The sequence below is a fragment of the Pleurodeles waltl genome, chromosome 7 (genome assembly GCF_031143425.1).
Source record: "Pleurodeles waltl isolate 20211129_DDA chromosome 7, aPleWal1.hap1.20221129, whole genome shotgun sequence".
In the NCBI taxonomy this organism is placed as follows: Eukaryota; Metazoa; Chordata; class Amphibia; order Caudata; family Salamandridae; genus Pleurodeles; species Pleurodeles waltl.
This window is the reverse complement of record NC_090446.1, coordinates 1,389,022,392-1,389,048,634: the sequence shown is the minus strand read 5'-3', so window position 1 is coordinate 1,389,048,634 and position 26,243 is coordinate 1,389,022,392. Positions and strand designations below refer to the sequence as shown.

General features: G+C 48.9%; 1 protein-coding gene across 3 annotated transcripts in view; it reads left to right on the top strand.

The window, feature by feature from the left end:
- LOC138246390 (synembryn-A) overlaps positions 1 to 26,243 on the top strand; it is a 294,113-nt gene that overhangs the window by 220,316 nt on the left and 47,554 nt on the right. For all 3 annotated transcript variants that reach the window (XM_069200965.1, XM_069200963.1, XM_069200966.1), the window contains one exon: positions 21,932 to 22,076. In XM_069200965.1, the coding sequence (XP_069057066.1) occupies positions 21,932 to 22,076 (145 nt within the window). The remainder of the gene's footprint in view (positions 1 to 21,931; positions 22,077 to 26,243) is intronic.

The window sequence follows — 26,243 nt, the reverse complement described above, 5'->3', positions numbered from 1 at the left end:
TGCCGTTGACAATGCCATCGACAGTGCTACTATCAACGACGAAGAAAGCATAGACAAATGAACAGGAAAACTTAAAAGCCATCAGATTTCCTCCACTGAATTTAATTCTGTTAAAGGGAAAGTTGTCTGCATCAATAATTTTGCCAATACATACCTCTCCAAGCAAGGTATTAACATACCCACAAGCACACTTCTTGGATGCGGATGAGGATGATGATGATAACTCGAGGACGGTGGTCCTTTTGGAGTAGCTAGAAGTCCATCCCAATGACGAGGAGGAACAGTATCAGGATGAACACTACGCAGCGAGGGAACATGCAGAGCCTTATCTACAGTATCCTCAACAAGATCCTTCTATTCCAATGTCACAGGGAACAGACCTGCAAAATATGCTACATGATTACTATTGAAGTTTTCCACCCTCAGATCCTGCAACTCCCAAGACGCAAACACCTAGACCTGTGCGAATGCTACAGACCCTTGCATCAGCACTGCTCCTGTACACAAGTAACACCTCTCTTAGAACAACCTTCTCAGGAAGATCCTTAGTCTACAGATGAAGACAGAGAGGAGAGAGAGAAATACAGGATACTACCTCACAACCAGATGAATGGGAGGATTACATAATTGCCACTCCATCTCCACCTTTAGCGGCGCCAGTTGATTCTCCGCCAGAAGACACAGGCGGATTCTACAACTTGATGGAAAGAGCGGCCAAGTGTTTTGAACCCCCACTGCTTACAAGGAAACAGACTGTTTTCTTTATCATTTTAAAGAACCATCTAAAAAGTTGGTGAGAGCTATCCTGATCATAGATTTTATATGGCAGAAAGGACTTAAAGCCATGGAAAACCCGGCTACAATATACGCACAGATACCACTCTTGGAGAAAAAAATATAAAGCTCCTGAAGAATCCCCAGCTTGTTTGATCGGATACCCAAAACCATATTCTGTGGTATCACAAGCTGCACAACGTCACTCAAGAACCCTCTCAACACCAATTTCTTTTCCTCCCGATAGGGATAGGTGTCAGCTAGACAGTATTGGGAAAGCATTTTCCACTATGGCAGCCACAACGGTAAGAGCAGCAAATTGTCTTGCACTATTGGGCTGTTTCGACTGCCAGATGTGGTCTGATATGTCCACCAGAAGATACCAAGCTGGAAGCTAGGAAGATTCTCCAGGAGGGGGAACGAATCTCAGCAGAAATAATCGATTGTGCTATTGATGTCCCAACAGCGGGATTTAGACAACTGGCAGGTCTGCAGAGAACTGCCGCACAGGGATGGTTAAAGTTCACTTCGTTCCAGCCAGAGAATACAAAGTAAATTACTGGACATGTAATTCAATGGTAAGTCGCTGTTTGGCAAACAAATGGATGACGCCTTACAGTCCATCAAGGCGTACACGGATACAGCAAAATCTCTGGGAACATAACAGTACAGGAAACATCCCTTTCAAGAAACTAGAGGAAGAGGATCTTATTCCTTTCAAGGTAGCTATCAACCCTTCAGACAATAATTTAAATCGAGCCAGACATCTTATCGCCCCCAAGATGCTCAACACTATAGAATACCACCAGCAGTGGCATATAAACATCCTTCAGGAGGAAAACATTCTGCCCACGGAAGAGACATAAGTATGAAACATTGACCTAGCATTAGTACCAACTACCCTCCCTCTCCAATGACCAGAAATGGAGGCCTCACTGCAAACCATTTCCCTCAGTGGTCCAAAATAACATTGGACAAATGGGTTCTAGATGTGATATCCAGAGGACACACCCTGGAATTCCTCCAGAAACCTCAAAAAATCCCTCCATCAGGACCAACAACCCCCCCCCACACACACACACACACACAGTTAACACAACTCCTCAAGGAGGGGTTCAGCATGCCAATTAAAGGAGCAATAGAGGTCATTCCACCATTTCAGAAGGAGCTGGGGTTTTACTCCTGTTTCTTTCTAGTAAGGAAACCATCAGGACATTGGCACCCCATTCTAGATTTGCGAACATTAAACAAGTTTCTAAAGAAACAATAATTTCCTATGGTAACACTTCAGGATATATTGTACCTCTTAAAGGCTGGAGATCATATGACATCGCTGGACCTCCAAGATACATATTTCCATATCCCAGTGCATCCAAGCCACTGCAAATATCTCCGCTTTCAGGTAGCCGATACCAATCTTACAATTCAGGGTCCTGCCATTTGGACTAAACTCAGCCCCCAGGATATTTGCCAAGATGCTGACCCTAGTGGCAGCTCATCTCAGACCGCAAGGAATCCAGGTCTTTCCATACTTGGACGATTGGCTTATAAAGGCTTCAACACACCAACAAGCAGCGACGGACACGTCCATCTGCCTCTCGCTATTCAAAAACGTGGGCCTCACAATCAACTATCAGAAACCACATTGCCACTGTACAACAAAGCTGACGTTCTAAGGGGTGGTTCTGGATAAAATTCAAAAACAAAGCATTTCCCTCCCGGGACAGACAGCTGAAGATTTGTCGGTACATTTCAGTTCGGACCTACAAATCATTCCTGGGAATGATTTCCTCTTGCGTTCCTCTTGTCCAAAACTACCGACTACAGATGCGTCCACTGCAAGAAGAATTAGGCAAACAGTGGCTCCAAGCACACGGTTCCTTCGAGGATCGCATTCAGATAACATTGGAAATTAAAAAAGCCATTTCTGATGGATACAACTACCTGTGGATTCCTCACCTCATGAATACTCCCATGGCGCCAGCATTCGACGGAAATCTTCTTACTAGTCTCTGCACGTCGACGAGGACGTCACTGTCTCGCACGCGACGCCGTCTGACGTCATACAGGCAATAAGAGGTCCTCGACGACGTGCGGACGTCAGTTCCCTTTTTTCCGTGCATTCGAAACGGTTATCTTCGAGGGAGCAACTGTTACTCTTGCGGTTACAGTGTATATCTTGCTGCGTACTCTTTCTCTGTGGAAATAATGTCGCAGAGAAAGTCTGGATTTAAGCCTTGTCGTGAGTGCGGAGGCAAGATGTCGGTGACGGATCCTCATTCCGATTGCCTTTGGTGTTTGAGCTCCGACCACGACGTCTCGACTTGTGATTGATGTCAGCACATGAATCCGAAGGCCCTTAAAGAACGTGAGGCGAAGCTGTTTATGGCCAAGTCAAAGGAGAAGCATCACAAGAAGTCTTCTCCAAGACATCGGCGTCATCGAGACTCCCGGCGCCGTAGAGAATCTCGGCGTCATTCAAGGGAGGCTCGTTCCAGGTCTCCGGATCGGCGCCGAAAGACATGGGAGGTCAGCCCCACGGTGACGCCGCATCCTTCGACGCCGTTGCCCTCTCCGGCGTCACCAACTTCGCCTGGACAGGCGTCGGTGATTGAGGTATTGGAGCCTCAAGTGTTTTCTCCGGCGCAGACGCCGAGGCCGGCGTCGGGGTCGCCTCCGAGACAGGCACCCCAGTATCCGGCTTTTCCCACCCCTGGAGCCGATAGTTCCGCATTCTTGAATGCGATGTATGCCATCTTCCAACAGATGGCTCCAGGGAGTGCTCCGGCTGGGCCTTTGGCCTTTTCTTTGGGTGATCCTGCGCCTCTTCGGCCGGCACCCTTTATGCCCTTTCTCCCGTTTGGGAACGTGGGCTCGGCGCCAGTGTCGGCGCCGGTGGCCGCTCCGGTGTCTTCGGAGGGATTGGCCCCAGGGATCTCCATCCCGTCGACGTCGAGATTTCGGCCTGTGACTCCGGTGGGTCCATCTGTTTCAGCTGCTCTTCAGTCGGTGCCGAAGTTACCCGTGGCGCCGGATGCGGCGTCGGTGGCTTCGGAAGATCGGCGCCGATCTCCGACTTCGGCGGAGGCATTGTCGACTCCGCGGATTGAGCAACGACTGCATTCAAGGAGGCGTGCTCTCCGGGTACTAGAAGAGCAGGAGTACCAACGAGCCCTAGAGGAAGGAGAGCTAGAGGACTCGGGTGATGGGCTGCATGGACTGGAGTCGGCCAGTGGGCTGGACACTTCCCCTGAGTGGGACCTTTCGTCCCCGGGGGAATATACTGAGGAAGCTGCTTCCTTTCATACAGTGGTACGGAAGGCAGCTAGTTTTTTGGACCTGCCTTTGCCGGTGGTGGAGGCGAAACAAAACCTTTTGACGGAGGTGTTGCATCCGGCCTCAGCCGCGGCGGAGCCTCTGTTACCTTTTAATGACGCTCTGCTGGATCCGGTTTTAGAGGTGTGGAAGAGGCCGGCATCTTCCCCAGCAGTTCACAGAGCCGTGGCCAGGAGGTATCGGACGGCTCCAACTGATCCTGGTTTCCTATCTAGGCACCCTACGCCGGAGAGCTTGGTAGTGCAGGCCTCCTGTTCGTCCAAGTCAGCACCTGGTTCTTTCCCGACGGTGCCTGGGGACAGAGACTCAAAAAAGCTAGAGGCGCAGTCGAAGAAGATTTTTTCGTCCTGCAGTCTGGCGTTAAAAGCCACTAATGCGACCTGTATCCTGGGGAGGTATATTCATGCTCTGATGGATGACATCTCCTCTTCGTTTACAGAGCTTCCCCAGGGTCTTTTGGATCTTGTCTCTGATGCCCAGGCTGCTGCGACCCAAATTATCCAGACGGGACTGGATACCACCGACTCGGTAGCCAGAGCAATGGGCACAACTGTGGTGGAAAGGAGACAGGCCTGGCTCCGTAACTCGGGCTTTTCGGCAGATGTACAGTCCACATTGTTGGATCTCCCGTTTGATGGGGACAAACTGTTTGGGGCTAAGGCTGATTCGGCCTTGTAACGTTTTAAGGAGAGCAGGGCCACGGCTAAGTCGTTGGGACTCCAAGCTCCTTCTTCCACGGCCTCTTCCAGATTCTTCAGGAGGTTTCGTGGATTTGGGCGTGGCTCTTCCTCCTCTTCCTTTCGGGGAAGATATCAGCAACCTGCCTCTTCCCATCCCTATAGATCTTTTAGGGGGAGGGGTAGGGTCCGCACCAGGGGAGCCTCTCAGCAGCACTCTGCCTCTTCCTCATCCTCTGGCGGGGTGCAGCAGGGGAAGCAGCCTTAGGCTTCCACCATTTCCCACTCACTCATCTCCTGTAGGGGGAAGATTACAGCATTTTCTCACCAAATGGGAGACTGTTACGTCGGACACTTGGGTTCTCAGTGTTGTGGGAAAAGGCTACACCCTTCCCTTTCGGGAGTTTCCGCCCCTCATCCCGCCCCGCCCTTCGTATTGTTCACAAGAACACCTCCTGTTGCTAGAACAGGAGGTAGAAGTCCTCCTTTTAAAGGGCGCGGTGGAGTTGGTCTCGGAGCAGGAAAGGGGTCAAGGAGTTTACTCAAGGTATTTCCTGATTCCCAAGAAGGATGGTCGTTTGAGACCAATTCTGGACCTGAGGATCTTGAATTGGTTCCTCAAGCAGGAAAAGTTCAAGATGCTGACCCTAGCACAGGTGCTTTTGGCGTTGAACATGGAAGACTGGATGGTGTCTGTCGACTTGCAGGATGCTTACTTTCATATCCCGATACTCAAGTCACACAGGAAGTATCTCCGGTTTGTGGTGGGATCGCAACACTACCAGTTTGCGGTCCTTCCGTTTGGTCTTACTTCAGCACCTCGAGTCTTCACGAAGGTGATGTCGGTGGTTGCGGCAGAGCTCAGAAGGAAGGGGATAGCAGTATTCCCTTACTTGGACGATTGGTTGATCAAAGCCAAGTCCCCGGAGCTTGTGTTGCGTCATCTGCAGTCAACAACCCAGTTGTTGTTCGACCTGGGCTTTTCGGTGAACGAGCCCAAATCTCACCTAGAGCCCTCTCAGCGCCTCCTGTTCATAGGGGCAGTACTGGATACAACATTGGGTCGGGCCTTTCCTCCGCCTCAGCGGATTCAAGATATTCAGGATTTGGTTCCAATGTTTCGAAATGGAGCGGTAGTTCCAGTCCTCAAGGTCCTTCGTCTGCTCGGTCTTTTTGCCTCCTGCATTCTGTTGGTCACGCATGCTCGCTGGCACATGAGGGCTCTTCAGTGGTGCCTCCGAAGGCAGTGGTCTCAACACAGAGGGGATCTAGAGGGTACTGTCAAGATCTCCAGAGATGCTGCTGTGGATTTGAAGTGGTGGATTGCAAGCAACAATCTTTCACAAGGAAAGCCGTTCCAGCAGTCGCCACCAGTGGCCACAGTCATAACGGATGCTTCCACTCTAGGGTGGGGAGCTCATCTGGGGGATCTGGAGATCAAAGGTCTTTGGTCTCCAGAGGAACAGATGTTTCACATCAATCTGTTAGAGTTACGGGCTGTACGTCTGGCTCTCAAGGCCTTCCTCCCTTCCCTTCGTGGTCAGTCGGTACAGGTCCTAACGGACAATACTACCACGATGTGGTACATAAACAAGCAGGGAGGAGTGGGGTCGTACCTTCTCTGCAGAGAAGCTCTTCGACTATGGTCCTGGGCAAAGGACCATCGGATTTGCTTGATAGCAAACCATCTGGCCGGAGTCTTGAACGTGCGTGCGGACAGTCTCAGTCGCCACTTCTCGGCAGACCACGAGTGGCGTCTCCATCCAGATCAAGTCCGTTTAATCTTCCAGAAGTGGGGGTTTCCTCGGGTAGATCTGTTCGCCACTCGAGAGAACGCGCATTGTCCGTTGTTCTGCAGCCTTCAGTATCCGATGCAGGAAGCGTTGGGGGACGCGTTTCAAATGACCTGGTGCGGCCAGTTGCTTTACGCGTTTCCTCCCATACCCTTGATTCCTCGAGTATTGAGGAAGATTCGCCAAGACCGGGCTCTAGTAATCTTAATAGCTCCGGATTGGCCAAGGAGGGTGTGGTACTCCGACCTTCTCCAACTCTCAACGTGCCCGCCGCTCCGTCTCCCTTTCAGGGCAGACCTCCTCTCACAGTCGCAGGGGCAGGTTCTACACCCCAACCTCCAGAGTCTGCACCTACATGCCTGGAGATTGAACGGGGCAACCTGAGTTCCTTCTCTCTCCCGCCTGAGGTAGTGGATGTTATATTAGCGGCCAGGCGACACTCCACTAAATCTATCTACGCTAATAGGTGGTCTAAATTTGTTGCGTGGTGTGGAGAGAGGCAGATTGATCCTTTACATGCTCATCTATCGGACGTTTTGTCTTTTGCTCTATCTCTGGCGCAAAAAGGTTGTGCAGTGGCTACCATTAAAGGTTATTTATCGGCCTTGTCAGCCTTCATATGTCTTCCAGACCAACCATCTTTATTTAAATCCCCTATTGTTATCAGATTCTTGAAGGGTCTTCTAAATCAATATCCTCCAAAGCCATTCGTTATGCCGCAATGGGATTTGTCCTTAGTCCTGACTTTCCTTATGGGGTCCCCTTTTGAACCTATGCATTCTTGCCCCTTGAGGTATTTGGTTTTAAAAACAGTCTTCCTGATAGCTATAACATCAGCAAGGAGAGTGAGTGAGTTGCAGGCCTTATCAGTAAAACCCCCTTATACAACTTTTTATGGGGATAAGGTGGTGTTGAGGACCAAGGCTGCTTTCCTCCCGAAGGTTGTTTCACCCTTCCATTTGGCTCAGGCAATTACTTTGTCCACGTTCTATCCTCCGCCTCATCCTTCCAAAGAGGAAGAAAGACTGCACCGTCTGGACCCAAAGAGAGCGTTGAGCTTCTTTATCGATAGAACAAAGGATTTCAGGCTGGAGGATCAGCTGTTTATTGGATACGTGGGCAAGAGGAGAGGAAAGGCAGTCCACAAGAGAACACTATCCAGGTGGGTTGTTCTTTGCATTAAAATCTGTTACTCTTTGGCAAAGAAGGATCCTCCTGAGGGCATTAGAGCTCATTCCACCAGAGCTAAGTCGGCCACTTCGGCCTTAGCCAGAGGTGTTCCTGTGGTCGACATCTGCAAGGCCGCAACTTGGTCGTCCCTTCACACTTTTGCAAAACATTACTGTTTGGATTCTGAGGTTAGAAGGGACGGCCATTTTGCACGGTCAGTGCTGCAGGATTTCTTGGTTTGACCATTTAGGCACCCACCGCCGGGCGTGGTACTGCTTTGGGACTCTATTCATGAGGTGAGGAATCCACAGGTAGTTGTATCCATCAGAAGAACGAGTTACTTACCTTCGGTAACGACTTTTCTGGTGGATACATTAGCTACCTGTGGATTCCTCACGGTCCCACCCGCCTCCCCGTTGCCTTTATGGTCTTGCCAGGTAATCCTTGAGTGCGCTCCTCTTGGTCTTTGAGGGTGCAATAGATGTATATATATAATATATTTATATATATGTAGGTATATGTGTATATATCTTTATGTATATACTTGGTGTGTGTATATATTTTAAAAGAGAGAGTTTTATATATATATATATATATATGTACATAAAAAGATTTACAGTTATTCATACAATGTGGGGTATTTTTACAATATAATGGATGTTGCTTTGTTCTTTCATTGCATTGCCTGGTTGTTCTCATGCACGTAAAAAATGATTGGTACTGACGTCCGCACGTCGTCGAGGACCTCTTATTGCCTGTATGACGTCAGACGGCGTCGCGTGCGAGACAGTGACGTCCTCGTCGACGTGCAGAGACTAGTAAGAAGATTTCCGTCGAATGCTGGCGCCATGGGAGTATTCATGAGGTGAGGAATCCACAGGTAGCTAATGTATCCACCAGAAAAGTCGTTACCGAAGGTAAGTAACTTGTTCGTCTTGGTGGACAATACAGTCAAATCTATCCGGGGGCTCTTGCATCTTCAACAGATTGCCAACTTCATCATAATGACAGACAATTCCCTGGACGGTTGGGGTGCCCACCTCCAAGATTTGGAAATCAGCTGCAAGTAGAGTTAACAGAAATGAAACTTCACATCAATCAGCTAGAACTAAGAGCTATTGAACTAGCACTCAAAGCCTTATTACCCATGAGACCGCAATCAGCAGTCCTCATACGAACAGGCAATACCACCAGTACGCTGTAGCTCAACAAATGGGGAGGAACGAGATCACTAGTGCTATCTCATCAGGCACAGCGCATTTGGAATTGGGCTCTGCAAAATCAAGTTTCTCTCAAAGCGGAGCATGTTCAGGGAGTGTCCAACCTCCTAGCAGACTCGGTAAGCAGAACAAGCATTCCGTATCACGAATGGGAACTGGGACTTTGGGGGTATGCGTTTTCGATGAGATGGTCAAGAATTTATGCTTACACTTTTCCCCCGATCCATTGATCCCCAGGGTGCTCAACAAAGTGAAGACAGAAAGATGCCACCTCCTTCTCATAGCCCCCAGATGGCCCACACAATTCTGGTTCACGGAACTCCTACTAGTATCAGAACAACCACATGTCCAACGCTTTACTGACTATGAACCAGGTCCAGGTCAGACATTCGGACCCAACATCTCTGCACTTAACGGCCTGGCTCCTGAATTCAGTGAGTTCTCAGAACTAAACATTCTGTCAGAATGCAGAGAAATACTTGCCAAAGCGAGGGCGGATACAACCAACAAAACCTATAAGTTTAAATGGAAAAGTTTCTGCCTGTGGTATGTAAATTCAAAGATCCACCCTCTTACCTCACCACCGGAACACGTACTCCCATATCTGCTCCACCTGGCTAAATCCGGATTATTCCATTCATCCATAAGAGTGCACCTGGTGGCTATTTTCAGATTCAGACGTTCTCACAACGCTGCTTCTTAATGGTCTAATCGAATGGTGAAACAATTCCTCAAAAGCCTCATTAGAGTTTTCCCTCCTGTACGAAAGCCTTCACCATTGTGAATAATATGTGGTAATAGGACAGCTCATGAAATCGCCATTTGTGCCCATTCACAAATCAGAATTAAAGTGCCTTACATGTAAGACATCACTCTTATTGGCCCTTACATCAGCCAAAAGAGTGATGTGATATTCCTTTCCAGTCAAAGACCCTTTTCTTCAGTTCACATTGAACAGCGGTGTACTTCAAACAAATCTTAAGTTTATCCCGAAAGTTCCATAAGACTTCCATCTTAACAAGCCAGTGGTCCTCCGAACATTCTTTCTGAATCCACAAACAGCTGCAGAAAAATCACTTCATTCTCTGGATGTAAAGAGATGTCTGAAATTCTACCTACATAGAACACATCAGATATGCAAAGCAGACCAGCTGTTTGTAGCATATGGGGTTGTCAATAAAGTTTTTTCCAATCTCAAAACATACCAGGTGGATTGGACAAACTATACTATTTTGCCATTCGTAAGCTGGAAAGCCACTACACGACAAAGTTAAAGCCCATTCCATCAGGACTGTTTCCACTTCTACAGCTCTTTTTGATGGAGTACCTATCCAGCATATCTGCCGCGCAGCAACGTGGTCCAGGAAGCTCACATTTACAAAGCATTATTGTCTGGATGAAACACATAAGACTCATGCGGCAGCTGGACAGGCAGTGCTACAACATCTTTCATTAAGGCAAGCCTGTTTGATTTTCCCACCATTCGTTAAATGTATGCTACAATGACATCATAATAATTAATATTGTTTTTGTTATTATTATTATGATAATTTTGAGTATTGCTTGTTATCCTGATTCAAGCATGTGAATCTATGAAAGATCCAATACTGGAGAAGAAAATGTGTTACTTACCTGCAACTGTGGTTTTCCAGTATTGGTATCTTTCAAAGATTCACATGCGACCACTTGTGGACTGCAGCACCCATTGTACCATCCAATCGAGTGACAATGCAAACATGACTGCAGGCAAAAACCCTCTGTGGCCTAGCACTTGCAGTTTTAAAACTTTAACTTCAGCCTCTGAGAATGACCCCTTTTGACAGTGTAAAACTTTCCTCTAAATAGTTATGCCACCTAAGTAGGCCTTACTGTCCATAATACAGGGTGTATGCTATTTAAAAGTAGGGCATGTAAGAATTTGTTAAATAAGCCCCAAAGACTATTTTTACTGTTGCTATGCTGAATGTTCCATAGGAAACACTGGGTTGCTTTATTACATTTAATAATGCTAATTTCAGTTTCTAAGCAGCTATAAACATATTTCAAAGACTCTCTTTAATAGTTACTCAAAATCCATTGAACACATTTTGTATAACTCTTAAGGAAAAAGATACTTTTAGAAACGTGTGTTTCCCTGCCTAAAGCCTCTGGTGTCCTATTTTCATTTGTTCTCTTACTGCTGCCACCCAGTAATTAACATTTGGATAGGTGTGAATTGGTGTGATATGCTTCCCAGGAGCAAAGAATAGGCTGACTTGAATAGGCTGAGATGACCTCTTTGAACCTGACAGGATATGCAGGGTGGAGCTGTGAGCATCATTTTTTACACTAAAGTGTCAAATCCTGCTTGAATATCACAGCTGGTTTCACAATGCTGTTGGGCCTTTTCATATGATACTTGGGGTGCATTTCAAAGAGGTGTGTCCTGTCACAGGCAAATGATAGCTGACACTTGGGCATGTTCCTTCGTTTTTCCTCCAAACCAAGCAGGCCCCAATCATAGTGGACTTAATTTTTGACATTACAGTGTCAGAACCCGTTTGACAGGCTGCTGGGTTTACATATAACTCTTGGGACACAATTCAAAGGAGGGAAACAATTTTGCAAACATGTGTATTGAATGTGTGGATACTGAAAACACAGCTGTTCTACCAGACAGCTGTCTCTACAGGATCTGTTAGAAACTGGGTTTTAGTTTAGATGTGGGGGGACACTAGGATTACCATAGTACACACCCCCAAACATTCCCAGTTCTAAGAGCCCAAGTTTAATGTGGCCAAAGCCTTTATCCAGCTTGAAAATGCTGGAGTGGGCATGGTTAGCTCCCAGAACCTCTACCCCGTTCGTTTAGGGTGTCCCCATGGGTCATTCCCACCCGCTAGTTCACACGTGACATAATGTGGCATCTCCAGGCACCCACTTCAGAACTTTCCTGGACCTGTGGAAGATCAGTAGAGGACTGAACCTGCTGTCTGAGACTTGAGAAGAGCCTTTAAAGACTGGGCCTGCTCTCCCTCTTGTACCCAGGACAAAATAGTGGATTCCATTGGTCATAAAACTGACCTCCTGTTGAAACTACAGGGAGAAAACGAGTTACCTGAGGCATTTTCCTGTGACTGACTAGTGCCAACTGGACCTGGACTGGATACCTCTGTCTGCCAAACCGGTGAGTCACTAAGTGCCTTCTTTCAGGTCCTCGGGGGAGGGAGCTTTAGAAGTGTACTCTTGTTGTGACTTGGCACTTAAAGGACAAAAATTGGAAGAAAAAAAACTTTAAACAGGGCAAAGTTGGTTAGTGTATCTGACCTACGCTCTATTATGGTCAGCAACATATTGTGCTTAGGTCCCGGTCTACTGCCACCGTTGACTATCATTGGCACTCTGTATTTCTTGGTGCTATTTCTATTTAAAACTTTACAAATTAATATGTCCAGTATTCCTTGTTGATTTTTTGTCATTTTGGTATCATTTTGTTTATTAACCTTTAGTCTATTTTTTTTTAATTCGTTTGGGATTTTTATTGTTTTGCATTTCGACTTTATTACTGTTTTAGAACTGCATCAATACTTAACACATTGCCTCTAAATTAAGCCTATCTGCAGTGTGTTATAGCTACAAAAGGGTTTAGCTCAGGGTAATTTAGTGACTTTAGTAATTCACCCTAACAAGGAGTTTGTGTCCAAATGTTTGGGAAATTAATAAATACATTGTGAATTTTAAAATAAAATTAAATATGGAAAATCTTGACTCCAACTATCTGGGTTGATAAAGTGAAATCCAGGGTGGATATTTAAATTCTACTTATACATCCGCCTGAATTTATGGTTTGAAAGCCAGTTAACTTCCTGTTTATGGCCTCCCCTCTGACATTTTCTAAAGCTTTATTTTGCTGCTCGCTTCTGTTTGAGTTTCTGTGTCCCATGTAAAAAAAAATGCAGCTCGTGCTTACAGAATGCAGGGCTGCACGAGCGCCGTCCGTCCTAGGACGCTCCAGAAACCAGAGTCCTTGCTTATGCACTGCCTGCCCATGCATAGCTCCCTAAAACCAGTCAATAGCACGCCCACATGGTAGCAATTCGGTAAACAGCCCTTTCTGGAAGTCTGCGCGACTGCTGATAATTCATAAAACAACATTGCCTCCTTGTGGTAGCAGGATACAATGTCCGCTAAAGGGTTCTTCTAAATACCCATCTCCCTGAAATCGGATTTTAGCCGTAATTGTCACATCTCTAGCCCAGTTAATCATAAAGATCCTACACTTGAGGTCAGTAAAGTTTAAGCATCAAGAAAATAGCGGTGCCTCAGAGGTTTGCGTACATGAACACAGTAGTTAGTCACCTGGATGCAGAGGGGAGGGTTCTGTACTTTAATGCGGCTGCTGAAGGTGGGGAGAGAAGTAGAATCTTCAAACGCTTCAGCAATTAATTAACGACACTTTCTAAAATGAATGGAGTCTTTAGAGAGTTTTACCTCACCAAGCCAGAGCCGGGCAGTTCGTGTGAAGTGTAAGAGGAGCTGGGGAGGAAACGCGCTTTTGGTGGCTGCAGCAAAAATGTGGAATTCCTTCCCTGTCATCTTACCAAGATTGAGCTCTACCTTCCTTTCAGGAAAGCATTAAAACGTGGCTTTTTTCTTTATAATTACTTTGTGTGGGGCGGGCGTTTGTTGGAATTATCTGTTTGGCTTACCTGGTGGTTTTAGATTTCTTGGAATATAGAAGAGACTACCTTTAGGACATTGGAGAATCTTCTCCAGTGGACGTCCTACTCGCATGTTTTGGTTTTGTGTCAGGTCAGTTTGAGATCCAGTCAGCTTGATGCGGTTGCCCGGCACATGGTGAGTGGGTTGCAAAGGACCCCTTGAAGCGGGGTCCCTAACTGGCGGCAGTCATCTGCCTGGTGCTTCGCCCTGCTAGCAACACGGAGCATCTCAAGGCTTTCTCTTCCACCAGGAAGCAAACATTCCTTTCTGATTTCAGTGCGAGTCTTACCTACCCAGAAGGTGGTGCTCTGCTCCTTCCCACTTCCAGTGGTGTTAATGGTGTGCCGCCTTAATATTGACATGATCCGATTGCGAGTTCATCATTTAGGGGTGAGGGAGCAGGATTCCTGAATTATCTCATGCTACGACCCAGGACCTTTTGGCCAAGTCCGCACAGCTCACGGCTGGCAGAAACACCTTCATGGACCAGGGAATAGTAGCTCTGTGAATAACCAAGCATGTCAGGCACTACTTAATGGACCCTTTTTCGTGCACCATGGACAGGTGTCCTGTGTGGAAACACCATCAACACAACAGGCAAGGCATGAACGGGAATATCAGAGCAACAGTAATACTTCACACAGGGTATCAGGGTTCCATTTATACACCAAGTTCAACAGACTCTGGATATATGAACTCCATTAATACATCACTTTAGCCATCATAGCCCCAGGCATCACCATACAGGCGCTGGTTATCATGCATCAGCCAGAATATGCACTTGCTGTCCAAGCTCTGCTCATACACCAGGCAGAGCAGGCAAGGGTGTCAAACTCCGTTCATACAGCACCAGGGCAGGCCCTGCATCAGAGCTCCATTCGTACAGCAGCAGGGCAGTCTGCATCAGAGCTCCATTCATAAAACAGCTGGGCAGGCTCTACATCAGAGCTCCAATCATAAAGCAGCAGGGCAGGCTCTCGGAATCAGGGCTTCATTCATACCGTAGAGCAGGCTGTCTGCACCAGAGCTCCATTCATAAAGCAGCTGGGCAGGCTCTACATAAGAGCTCCATTCATACAACAGCAGGTCAGATTCTCTGCTTCTGATGGATACAACTACCTGTGGATTCCTCACCTCATGAATACTCCCATGGCGCCAGCATTCGACGGAAATCTTCTTACTAGTCTCTGCACGTCGACGAGGACGTCACTGTCTCGCACGCGACGCCGTCTGACGTCATACAGGCAATAAGAGGTCCTCGACGACGTGCGGACGTCAGTTCCCTTTTTTCCGTGCATTCGAAACGGTTATCTTCGAGGGAGCAACTGTTACTCTTGCGGTTACAGTGTATATCTTGCTGCGTACTCTTTCTCTGTGGAAATAATGTCGCAGAGAAAGTCTGGATTTAAGCCTTGTCGTGAGTGCGGAGGCAAGATGTCGGTGACGGATCCTCATTCCGATTGCCTTTGGTGTTTGAGCTCCGACCACGACGTCTCGACTTGTGATTCATGTCAGCACATGAATCCGAAGGCCCTTAAAGAACGTGAGGCGAAGCTGTTTATGGCCAAGTCAAAGGAGAAGCATCACAAGAAGTCTTCTCCAAGACATCGGCGTCATCGAGACTCCCGGCGCCGTAGAGAATCTCGGCGTCATTCAAGGGAGGCTCGTTCCAGGTCTCCGGATCGGCGCCGAAAGACATGGGAGGTCAGCCCCACGGTGACGCCGCATCCTTCGACGCCGTTGCCCTCTCCGGCGTCACCAACTTCGCCTGGACAGGCGTCGGTGATTGAGGTATTGGAGCCTCAAGTGTTTTCTCCGGCGCAGACGCCGAGGCCGGCGTCGGGGTCGCCTCCGAGACAGGCACCCCAGTATCCGGCTTTTCCCACCCCTGGAGCCGATAGTTCTGCATTCTTGAATGCGATGTATGCCATCTTCCAACAGATGGCTCCAGGGGGTGCTCCGGCTGGGCCTTTGGCCTTTTCTTTGGGTGATCCTGCGCCTCTTCGGCCGGCACCCTTTATGCCCTTTCTCCCGTTTGGGAACGTGGGCTTGGCGCCAGTGTCGGCGCCGGTGGCCGCTCCGGTGTCTTCGGAGGGATTGGCCCCAGGGATTTCCATCCCGTCGACGTCGAGATTTCGGCCTGTGACTCCGGTGGGTCCATCTGTTTCAGCTGCTCTTCAGTCGGCGCCGAAGTTACCCGTGGCGCCGGATGCGGCGTCGGTGGCTTCGGAAGATCGGCGCCGATCTCCGACTTCGGCGGAGGCATTGTCGACTCCGCGGATTGAGCAACGACTGCATTCAAGGAGGCGTGCTCTCCGGGTACTAGAAGAGCAGGAGTACCAACGAGCCCTAGAGGAAGGAGAGCTAGAGGACTCGGGTGATGGGCTGCGTGGACTGGAGTCGGCCAGTGGGCTGGACACTTCCCCTGAGTGGGACCTTTCGTCCCCGGGGGAATATACTGAGGAAGCTGCTTCCTTTCATACAGTGGTACGGAAGGCAGCTAGTTTTTTGGACCTGCCTTTGCCGGTGGTGGAGGCGAAACAAAACCTTTTGACGGAGGTGTTGCATCCGGCCTCAGCCGCGGCGGAGCCTCTGTTACCTTTTAATGACGCTCTGCTGGATCCGGTTTTAGAGGTGTGGAAGAGGCCGGCATCTTCCCCAGCAGTTCACAGAGCCGTGGCCAGGAGGTATCGGACGGCTCCAACTGATCCTGGTTTCCTATCTAGGCACCCTACGCCGGAGAGCTTGGTAGTGCAGGCCTCCTGTTCGTCCAAGTCAGCGCCTGGTTCTTTCCCGACGGTGCCTGGGGACAGAGACTCAAAAAAGCTAGAGGCGCAGTCGAAGAAGATTTTTTCGTCCTGCAGTCTGGCGTTAAAAGCCACTAATGCGACCTGTATCCTGGGGAGGTATATTCATGCTCTGATGGATGACATCTCCTCTTCGTTCACAGAGCTTCCCCAGGGTCTTTTGGATCTTGTCTCTGATGCCCAGGCTGCTGCGACCCAAATTATCCAGACGGGACTGGATACCACCGACTCGGTAGCCAGAGCAATGGGCACAACTGTGGTGGAAAGGAGACAGGCCTGGCTCCGTAACTCGGGCTTTTCGGCAGATGTACAGTCCACATTGTTGGATCTCCCGTTTGATGGGGACAAACTGTTTGGGGCTAAGGCTGATTCGGCCTTGGAACGTTTTAAGGAGAGCAGGGCCACGGCTAAGTCGTTGGGACTCCAAGCTCCTTCTTCCACGGCCTCTTCCAGATTCTTCAGGAGGTTTCGTGGATTTGGGCGTGGCTCTTCCTCCTCTTCCTTTCGGGGAAGATATCAGCAACCTGCCTCTTCCCATCCCTATAGATCTTTTAGGGGGAGGGGTAGGGTCCGCACCAGGGGAGCCTCTCAGCAGCACTCTGCCTCTTCCTCATCCTCTGGCGGGGTGCAGCAGGGGAAGCAGCCTTAGGCTTCCACCATTTCCCACTCACTCCTCTCCTGTAGGGGGAAGATTACAGCATTTTCTCACCAAATGGGAGACTGTTACGTCGGACACTTGGGTTCTCAGTGTTGTGGGAAAAGGCTACACCCTTCCCTTTCGGGAGTTTCCGCCCCTCATCCCGCCCCGCCCTTCGTATTGTTCACAAGAACACCTCCTGTTGCTAGAACAGGAGGTAGAAGTCCTCCTTTTAAAGGGCGCGGTGGAGTTGGTCCCGGAGCAGGAAAGGGGTCAAGGAGTTTACTCAAGGTATTTCCTGATTCCCAAGAAGGATGGTCGTTTGAGACCAATTCTGGACCTGAGGATCTTGAATTGGTTCCTCAAGCAGGAAAAGTTCAAGATGCTGACCCTAGCACAGGTGCTTTTGGCGTTGAACATGGAAGACTGGATGGTGTCTGTCGACTTGCAGGATGCTTACTTTCATATCCCGATACTCAAGTCACACAGGAAGTATCTCCGGTTTGTGGTGGGATCGCAACACTACCAGTTTGCGGTCCTTCCGTTTGGTCTTACTTCAGCACCTCGAGTCTTCACGAAGGTGATGTCGGTGGTTGCGGCAGAGCTCAGAAGGAAGGGGATAGCAGTATTCCCTTACTTGGACGATTGGTTGATCAAAGCCAAGTCCCCGGAGCTTGTGTTGCGTCATCTGCAGTCAACAACCCAGTTGTTGTTCGACCTGGGCTTTTCGGTGAACGAGCCCAAATCTCACCTAGAGCCCTCTCAGCGCCTCCTGTTCATAGGGGCAGTACTGGATACGACATTGGGTCGGGCCTTTCCTCCGCCTCAGCGGATTCAAGATATTCAGGATTTGGTTCCAATGTTTCGAAATGGAGCGGTAGTTCCAGTCCTCAAGGTCCTTCGTCTGCTCGGTCTTTTTGCCTCCTGCATTCTGTTGGTCACGCATGCTCGCTGGCACATGAGGGCTCTTCAGTGGTGCCTCCGAAGGCAGTGGTCTCAACACAGAGGGGATCTAGAGGGTACTGTCAAGATCTCCAGAGATGCTGCTGTGGATTTGAAGTGGTGGATTGCAAGCAACAATCTTTCACAAGGAAAGCCGTTCCAGCAGTCGCCACCAGTGGCCACAGTCATAACGGATGCTTCCACTCTAGGGTGGGGAGCTCATCTGGGGGATCTGGAGATCAAAGGTCTTTGGTCTCCAGAGGAACAGATTTTTCACATCAATCTGTTAGAGTTACGGGCTGTACGTCTGGCTCTCAAGGCCTTCCTCCCTTCCCTTCGTGGTCAGTCGGTACAGGTCCTAACGGACAATACTACCACGATGTGGTACATAAACAAGCAGGGAGGAGTGGGGTCGTACCTTCTCTGCAGAGAAGCTCTTCGACTATGGTCCTGGGCAAAGGACCATCGGATTTGCTTGATAGCAAACCATCTGGCCGGAGTCTTGAACGTGCGTGCGGACAGTCTCAGTCGCCACTTCTCGGCAGACCACGAGTGGCGTCTCCATCCAGATCAAGTCCGTTTAATCTTCCAGAAGTGGGGGTTTCCTCAGGTAGATCTGTTCGCCACTCGAGAGAACGCGCATTGTCCGTTGTTCTGCAGCCTTCAGTATCCGATGCAGGAAGCGTTGGGGGACGCGTTTCAAATGACCTGGTGCGGCCAGTTGCTTTACGCGTTTCCTCCCATACCCTTGATTCCTCGAGTATTGAGGAAGATTCGCCAAGACCGGGCTCTAGTAATCTTAATAGCTCCGGATTGGCCAAGGAGGGTGTGGTACTCAGACCTTCTCCAACTCTCAACGTGCCCGCCGCTCCGTCTCCCTTTCAGGGCAGACCTCCTCTCACAGTCGCAGGGGCAGGTTCTACACCCCAACCTCCAGAGTCTGCACCTACATGCCTGGAGATTGAACGGGGCAACCTGAGTTCCTTCTCTCTCCCGCCTGAGGTAGTGGATGTTATATTAGCGGCCAGGCGACACTCCACTAAATCTATCTACGCTAATAGGTGGTCTAAATTTGTTGCGTGGTGTGGAGAGAGGCAGATTGATCCTTTACATGCTCATCTATCGGACGTTTTGTCTTTTGCTCTATCTCTGGCGCAAAAAGGTTGTGCAGTGGCTACCATTAAAGGTTATTTATCGGCCTTGTCAGCCTTCATATGTCTTCCAGACCAACCATCTTTATTTAAATCCCCTATTGTTATCAGATTCTTGAAAGGTCTTCTAAATCAATATCCTCCAAAGCCATTCGTTATGCCGCAATGGGATTTGTCCTTAGTCCTGACTTTCCTTATGGGGTCCCCTTTTGAACCTATGCATTCTTGCCCCTTGAGGTATTTGGTTTTAAAAACAGTCTTCCTGATAGCTATAACATCAGCAAGGAGAGTGAGTGAGTTGCAGGCCTTATCAGTAAAACCCCCTTATACAACTTTTTATGGGGATAAGGTGGTGTTGAGGACCAAGGCTGCTTTCCTCCCGAAGGTTGTTTCACCCTTCCATTTGGCTCAGGCAATTACTTTGTCCACGTTCTATCCTCCGCCTCATCCTTCCAAAGAGGAAGAAAGACTGCACCGTCTGGACCCAAAGAGAGCGTTGAGCTTCTTTATCGATAGAACAAAGGATTTCAGGCTGGAGGATCAGCTGTTTATTGGATACGTGGGCAAGAGGAGAGGAAAGGCAGTCCACAAGAGAACACTATCCAGGTGGGTTGTTCTTTGCATTAAAATATGTTACTCTTTGGCAAAGAAGGATCCTCCTGAGGGCATTAGAGCTCATTCCACCAGAGCTAAGTCGGCCACTTCGGCCTTAGCCAGAGGTGTTCCTGTGGTCGACATCTGCAAGGCCGCAACTTGGTCGTCCCTTCACACTTTTGCAAAACATTACTGTTTAGATTCTGAGGTTAGAAGGGACGGCCATTTTGCACGGTCAGTGCTGCAGGATTTCTTGGTTTGACCATTTAGGCACCCACCGCCGGGCGTGGTACTGCTTTGGGACTCTATTCATGAGGTGAGGAATCCACAGGTAGTTGTATCCATCAGAAGAACGAGTTACTTACCTTCGGTAACGACTTTTCTGTTGGATACATTAGCTACCTGTGGATTCCTCACGGTCCCACCCGCCTCCCCGTTGCCTTTATGGTCTTGCCAAGTAATCCTTGAGTGCGCTCCTCTTGGTCTTTGAGGGTGCAATAGATGTATATATATAATATATTTATATATATATAGGTATATGTGTATATATCTTTATGTATATACTTGGTGTGTGTATATATTTTAAAAGAGAGAGAGTTTTATATATATATATATATATATATATATATATATATATATATATATATGTATGTACATAAAAAGATTTACAGTTATTCATACAATGTGGTGTATTTTTACAATATAATGGATGTTGCTTTGTTCTTTCATTGCATTGCCTGGTTGTTCTCATGCACGTAAAAAATGATTGGTACTGACGTCCGCACGTCGTCGAGGACCTCTTATTGCCTGTATGACGTCAGACGGCGTCGCGTGCGAGACAGTGACGTCCTCGTCGACGTGCAGAGACTAGTAAGAAGATTTCCGTCGAATGCTGGCGCCATGGGAGTATTCATGAGGTGAGGAATCCACAGGTAGCTAATGTATCCACCAGAAAAGTCGTTACCGAAGGTAAGTAACTCGTTCATCAGGGCTTCATTCATAGAGCCGTAGGGCAGTCCATTCATTCAGCAGCAAATGAGGCTCTCTGAATCGGAGTGCCATTCATACAGTACCGGGGGGGGGGGGGGGGGGGAGGCTTTGATGCAGAACCTGCACCAGAACAGGTACTGCATCATAACTCCATGCTACAGCAAGGTAGACTCTGTATTAGAGGTTCATTGGTACAGGAGCAGGGCAGGCTCCCTGCATCAGAGTTCCATTCATAGAGCATCAGGGCGGGCTCTCTTCATCAGCAGTCCATTCATACAGCAGCAGCGCAGGCTCTGTCATTGCAGCTCCATTCATAGAAGCAGCAGGGTAAGTTCTGAATCAGAGCACGTTCTGAAGCAGCAGGGCAGACTCTCTGTATTAGAACTACATTGCACCAGTAGCAGGGCAGGGTCCCTTCATCAGAGTTACATTCATAGAGCAGCAAGGCTGGTCCTGCGCCAGAGCTTCATTCATACAGTAGCAGGACATACTCTCTGCAATAGAGCGGCATTGATACAGCAGCTGGGCGGGCTCTGTACATTGCAGCACCATTCATAGAAGCAGCAGGGTAAGTTCTGCATCAGAGCACGTTCTGAAGCAGCAGGGCAGACTCTCAGTGTTAGAGCTTCATTGCTACAGTAGCAGGGCAGGGTCCCTGCATCAGAGTTCCATTTATAGAGCAGCAAGGCTGGTTCTGCGTCAGAGCTTCATTCATACAGTAGTAGGACAGGCTTTCTGCATTAGCGCGTCATTGATACAGCAGCTGGGCAGGCTCGCGCTGCATTCATAAATCGCGTAGCCACTAGGCATCAAAACTTCACTCATAGTAGAGTCATAATAGGCCTTGGGAGTCCCGTTCATACGCTAGACAGGGCATTCACTGGGTATCAACATTTCATTCACATTGCCACAGGGGAAGGCACTGGCTAGCAGAGTTCAGTTCATATAGGAGGTAGGATAGGCAGTGGATATCAACAATCCGGATATGCTTAAATAGCAGTTTAAGGAACAATTAAAGCTCTTAAATCCAGTGGACAGGGCAGGGATGGGCTGTCATATTCAGTATTCTCCTCTTTTAGTGACTCTGGTTTTTTCTGTGCAACCACTGTCTGTAACTGTGTGAATCTTTGTTTTTTCAGTGTCCCGCTTTGTGAAATATACTGGTTATGGCAATGCAGCTGGCCTACTGGCTGCCCGTGGGCTACTAGCTGGAGGACGTGTGCAGGGGCATTATTCAGAAGACGAGGACACCGATACAGAGGAATACCGGGAAGCCAAGGCTGAGTAAGTGACTGCAAGTATGCTAAAATATTTTATTTACTAAAGACGGGCAGCCTGACATTTCCAGTAGAAATTTCGTACAGAAGGGCTGAGTTGATACATAGCATGCTTAGTAACTCAAACTTCAGTAGATCAGTGTGGCATTGTAGAAAGAGGCTCAGTTGTGATGAGCAAACAACTAACTTACAGATTATATAGCATAGCATCACTGTAGATCTATTTACGGGTGAGATAAATAGGTCTTTAAGTGTTCTTCTTTTCTGATCTCATGAGATGGCTCTCCAAGCTGGTTGAGTGTGAGGCGTACTTAATACCAGGGGGCAGTGCGTTCCAGTGACGGGAACCTAGAAGATGGAGAGATCAGACCTGGGATGCTGCACAAGATGGCTTTGGTTTTACCAGCAGAGTTTGGCTTGCGGATCGTCTGTTCATTTGCAGGAACAAGAGGGACTCCACTGCGTGGAAAGAGTATCAGAGCCACAGAGCAACCTCAGTTACGTGGTTCTTTCAAGTGAGCCAAGCTGGTTGTTAACATGGAGCTAGACTGAGGTTCCTGTAAATCTGGTTGATGGTAATGGGGGGCTCCGCTGGCGGAGCCGGGTGTGTACTAAGTGTACGTCCAGCTGCTTACGAAAGGCGTTTGGCTGTAAATAATAGTGAACCATGCTGTAACATTAAGTCAGGCAGGTGCTGTTGTTCTGGGAAGGGGTTTCAAATAATCTTTATTAGCATTTCTCAACAAAGTATACATATAACCAAGCAGTGCAACACTGTCCAGCAGGTGGTAATCAGGGGCAAGAGCATACTTGGGACAGAAGGGTTATTACACAAGAAAAGGTGCATAGAGCAAGCGATTTGAGCCGAGATGCCTTGTGTGGCAATAGGGTGCAAGGGAATGGCCTCCTTTCTCCTCTTGACCATGAAGAGAATTTGAGAGTTAGTCAGTGGTAACATGGCATGACCCCTTACAAGAGGTGTGGTGAACATACCAGTGGGAGTGAAATCTATACGAGTCTGGTGCCAGCATGTTAGGGGCTGAGGAAGAATTGCAGTGAGAACGAGAGTGGTGAAGTAGAGCAGTAGTGCCACAGGATTGCAAACAGTGCTGCAAATATCGCATGAAATGGAAAGGAAACTGAGGAGCAGGAATCTGGGAGAGGAAACTCACCTGCCCAGGAGCGTGTAATAGTAAACAGTTCAGAAAGGAACTCTAGCAATCCAAACTGAATAATCTTTCAGAAAAGTGCTAGTGCCTGGTATGTGATAGACTTCTAGCCACAGATTCCTCACCTTACAATAATCCCCAGGTATTAGACTGGATCTGGATTTTTTTTTCGTGAACAGTATCCTTGCACACTGGTAGGCGGCGTTGTACTGCTGCGTGTGATGTAATCTGTCCGGAAGTGATGTGCGCTGTACTTACATAGGCACCACCCCAGCACGTTGACATTGTTTCTTTTCTTTCCGTGACAGACCGTGCAAATTCGGAGAAGAGCTACCCCAGTCACTTTTTGACTGACCTTCTTCGACCATTTGTTGAAGACTTTTTTGAGACTTTGTTACCTGGTGTGGCAGGGATGTCCACGAGGAAGGCTGGTTATTATCCCTGTGACACCTATCACCAGAAAATGTTGGTAGAGGAACAACACTTCATGTGCCTCTGGTGTCTCGAGAGCAATCATAACACCAAGACATGTCGATTACCGTGCCATGCACCCCATGGCCTTGAAGGAGTTGTCCCTCAAGCTCCATGCTCCCAGACGTCCGGATGCTGCGATGATCTTGATCCCGGTTGAGAGGAAGGTCACGGAATCGGTCGCAGACCCATCGGTCTTCGTTCAAATCAAAGTCATCCAGGCATTCAGGTAAGTCCATAAGCACCATAACAAGTCGTCGTCTGCATTCAAGATCTGGCTCAATCTTTGAGCGTGCATTTGGGCCGTCTCTGCTATTTCCCGAGGTTTCGAGAGCCGGAGCGACCCCCGCTCATCTTCGTGAGTTTTGAGGCCATTTACCTTATATGGGCAGCCTGTCCCCGCCGTTCGCCTTTGGGTCCCGGGGGTTCAGGAGGGCCCCATACTGGTCTTTCACAGGTGCCCCTGGAACTAGCCAGGCTCCTTGGATCCATGGGTGGATCCAGACTGGCGCCAGGAGAGCCACCTTGACTTTCCCCGACTCCAGTGCTAATGTGCCCAGTGTCGCCGTCGCGCTCCCCATTCTCACCTCTGACTCAGACAAGGAGCCAGATGGGCATTGTCCGATGCAGACTCTGGTGCTGACAGGAAGCTTCCCCCCTTCCCCCAGGGTGGAGCCTTTGCCCTATTCCTGTGGGCGAGGATGTGGGGAAGAATGGGAGGGGCTACTGGACCCTGAAGAATATCAGCCCTTTGATTACACCGAGGACACCTGGTGGGAGAATATGGCAGATGCCAGTGGACTGGACACCTTTCCAGATACTGGCTTGGTCGCCCCTCCTGCCTTGGCTATGGAGGAGGAGCCTCATTTCCAGTGGTGGTGAGACGGGTAGCTGAGGTCCTGTACCTTCAGCTGCTTACTGTGGCAGTCAAAATGAATGCCTTGATGAAGGTGCTTCAGCCTGGAGTAACCCCATCTGAACTGCATCTCCAATTTAATGAAGCCCTCACAGATGTCCTTCTTTGGGCCTGGTCCAAGGCCTGTACAGGGGCTGCTGTGAAGTAAGACAATAGCCTGCCGTCATTGCCCCGCCCCAAGGGATCCCAGTTTCCTCAGCCAGCACCCCACCCTGAAGAACTTGATGGTCAAAGCCTTCAATTCTAAAGTACATCCTGCTGCATTCCCTATCACTCCACAGGACAGGGAAGCCAAGAGACTGGATACCTGGGGAAGAAGAAAATTTCTTCCGCCAGCCTGCCACTGCGGTCAATGAACACTGCTTGCCTTTTGGGACTATACTCCCACTCACTCTGGGTCTGGGTTCCGTACTCGGTATGCAGAGCAGTTTTGTCGTCGATGGCCCTTATGCGCCACGCCTGGCTGAGAACCCCTGGCTTTTTGGCGGATGTCCAAGCCTCGTTTATGGACATACCCTTTGATGGCTACCTTCTCTCTAGAGACAAGGCAGGATCAGTGCTGGAGCTCTTTAAGTATAGCAGAGCTATGGTCCAGTCCTTGGGCTTTTCAATGGCCCCTCACCAACCCCAGCCCACCTTTTACTCCTTTAGTGGCTATGGAATGGGCTTCCAACTGAGTTCTTACCCTCCCAGCCACCATGGCACTCAAGCTTCCCACCCTAGGTGGCCGAGGACGTGGTTCCCGCAAACCTCGTGGGTCAGGTGGCCAAAGTTCTGGCCAGTCCACTGCTTCCCCTCCCTAAGCCTCCTAAGTTTGCCCTCCGACCATCATGGGCACCCATTGGGCGGCAGGATACACCTTCACTTGCACCACTGGAGGTCGAGAACATCTGACTGATGGGTTCTCCAGATTGCCTGGAAGGGCTACTCCCTCCTTTTTTGACTACCCCTCCACCCATGCTACCCACTTGTGACTGGCTGATGGAGGTTCACATCTATTTGCTCCACCAAAAAGTGGTGGCTCTCTTGGCCAAGGGTGCTGGCATCAGAAGGAGGTTGTGGTTGTTTTTCCTACTTTCTGGTGCCCAAAATGGACGGTGGCCTTTGTCCTATCCAGGACCTGCACCCTCTCAATTTCTTCCTGAAAAAGGAGAAATTAAAAATGCTTGCGCTCACTCAAGTCCTGTCTGCCCTGGACCAGGGAGAGTGGATAGTAGCGTTGGACTTGTGGGCGGCTTACTTCATGATAGTCCACAAGCACTGTGTTTGCCATGCACCCCATTGGCCTTACCAGCGCCCCGGGTGTTCACCAAGGTGGTGGCGGTAGTTGCAGCTCATCTGCAGAGATCAGGGGTGCCAGTCTTCCGTCATCTCAACAACTGTCTGTTGAAGGCGGGATCGTCCCAGGTGGTCATCTCCTAACTCCAGACTATGGTGGACCTTCTGCACTCGCTAGGGTTCACTTTCAATATGCTGATGTGACAACCATCTTGGGGAAGTGGAGATCAGAGGACTCTGATCTCTGGAGGAATATTAACTTCACATCAACCTGTATGATCTCTGATCTTATTGGCATTAAAAACCTTTCTACCCTCCATCAAGGGAAAGCTGGTGCAGG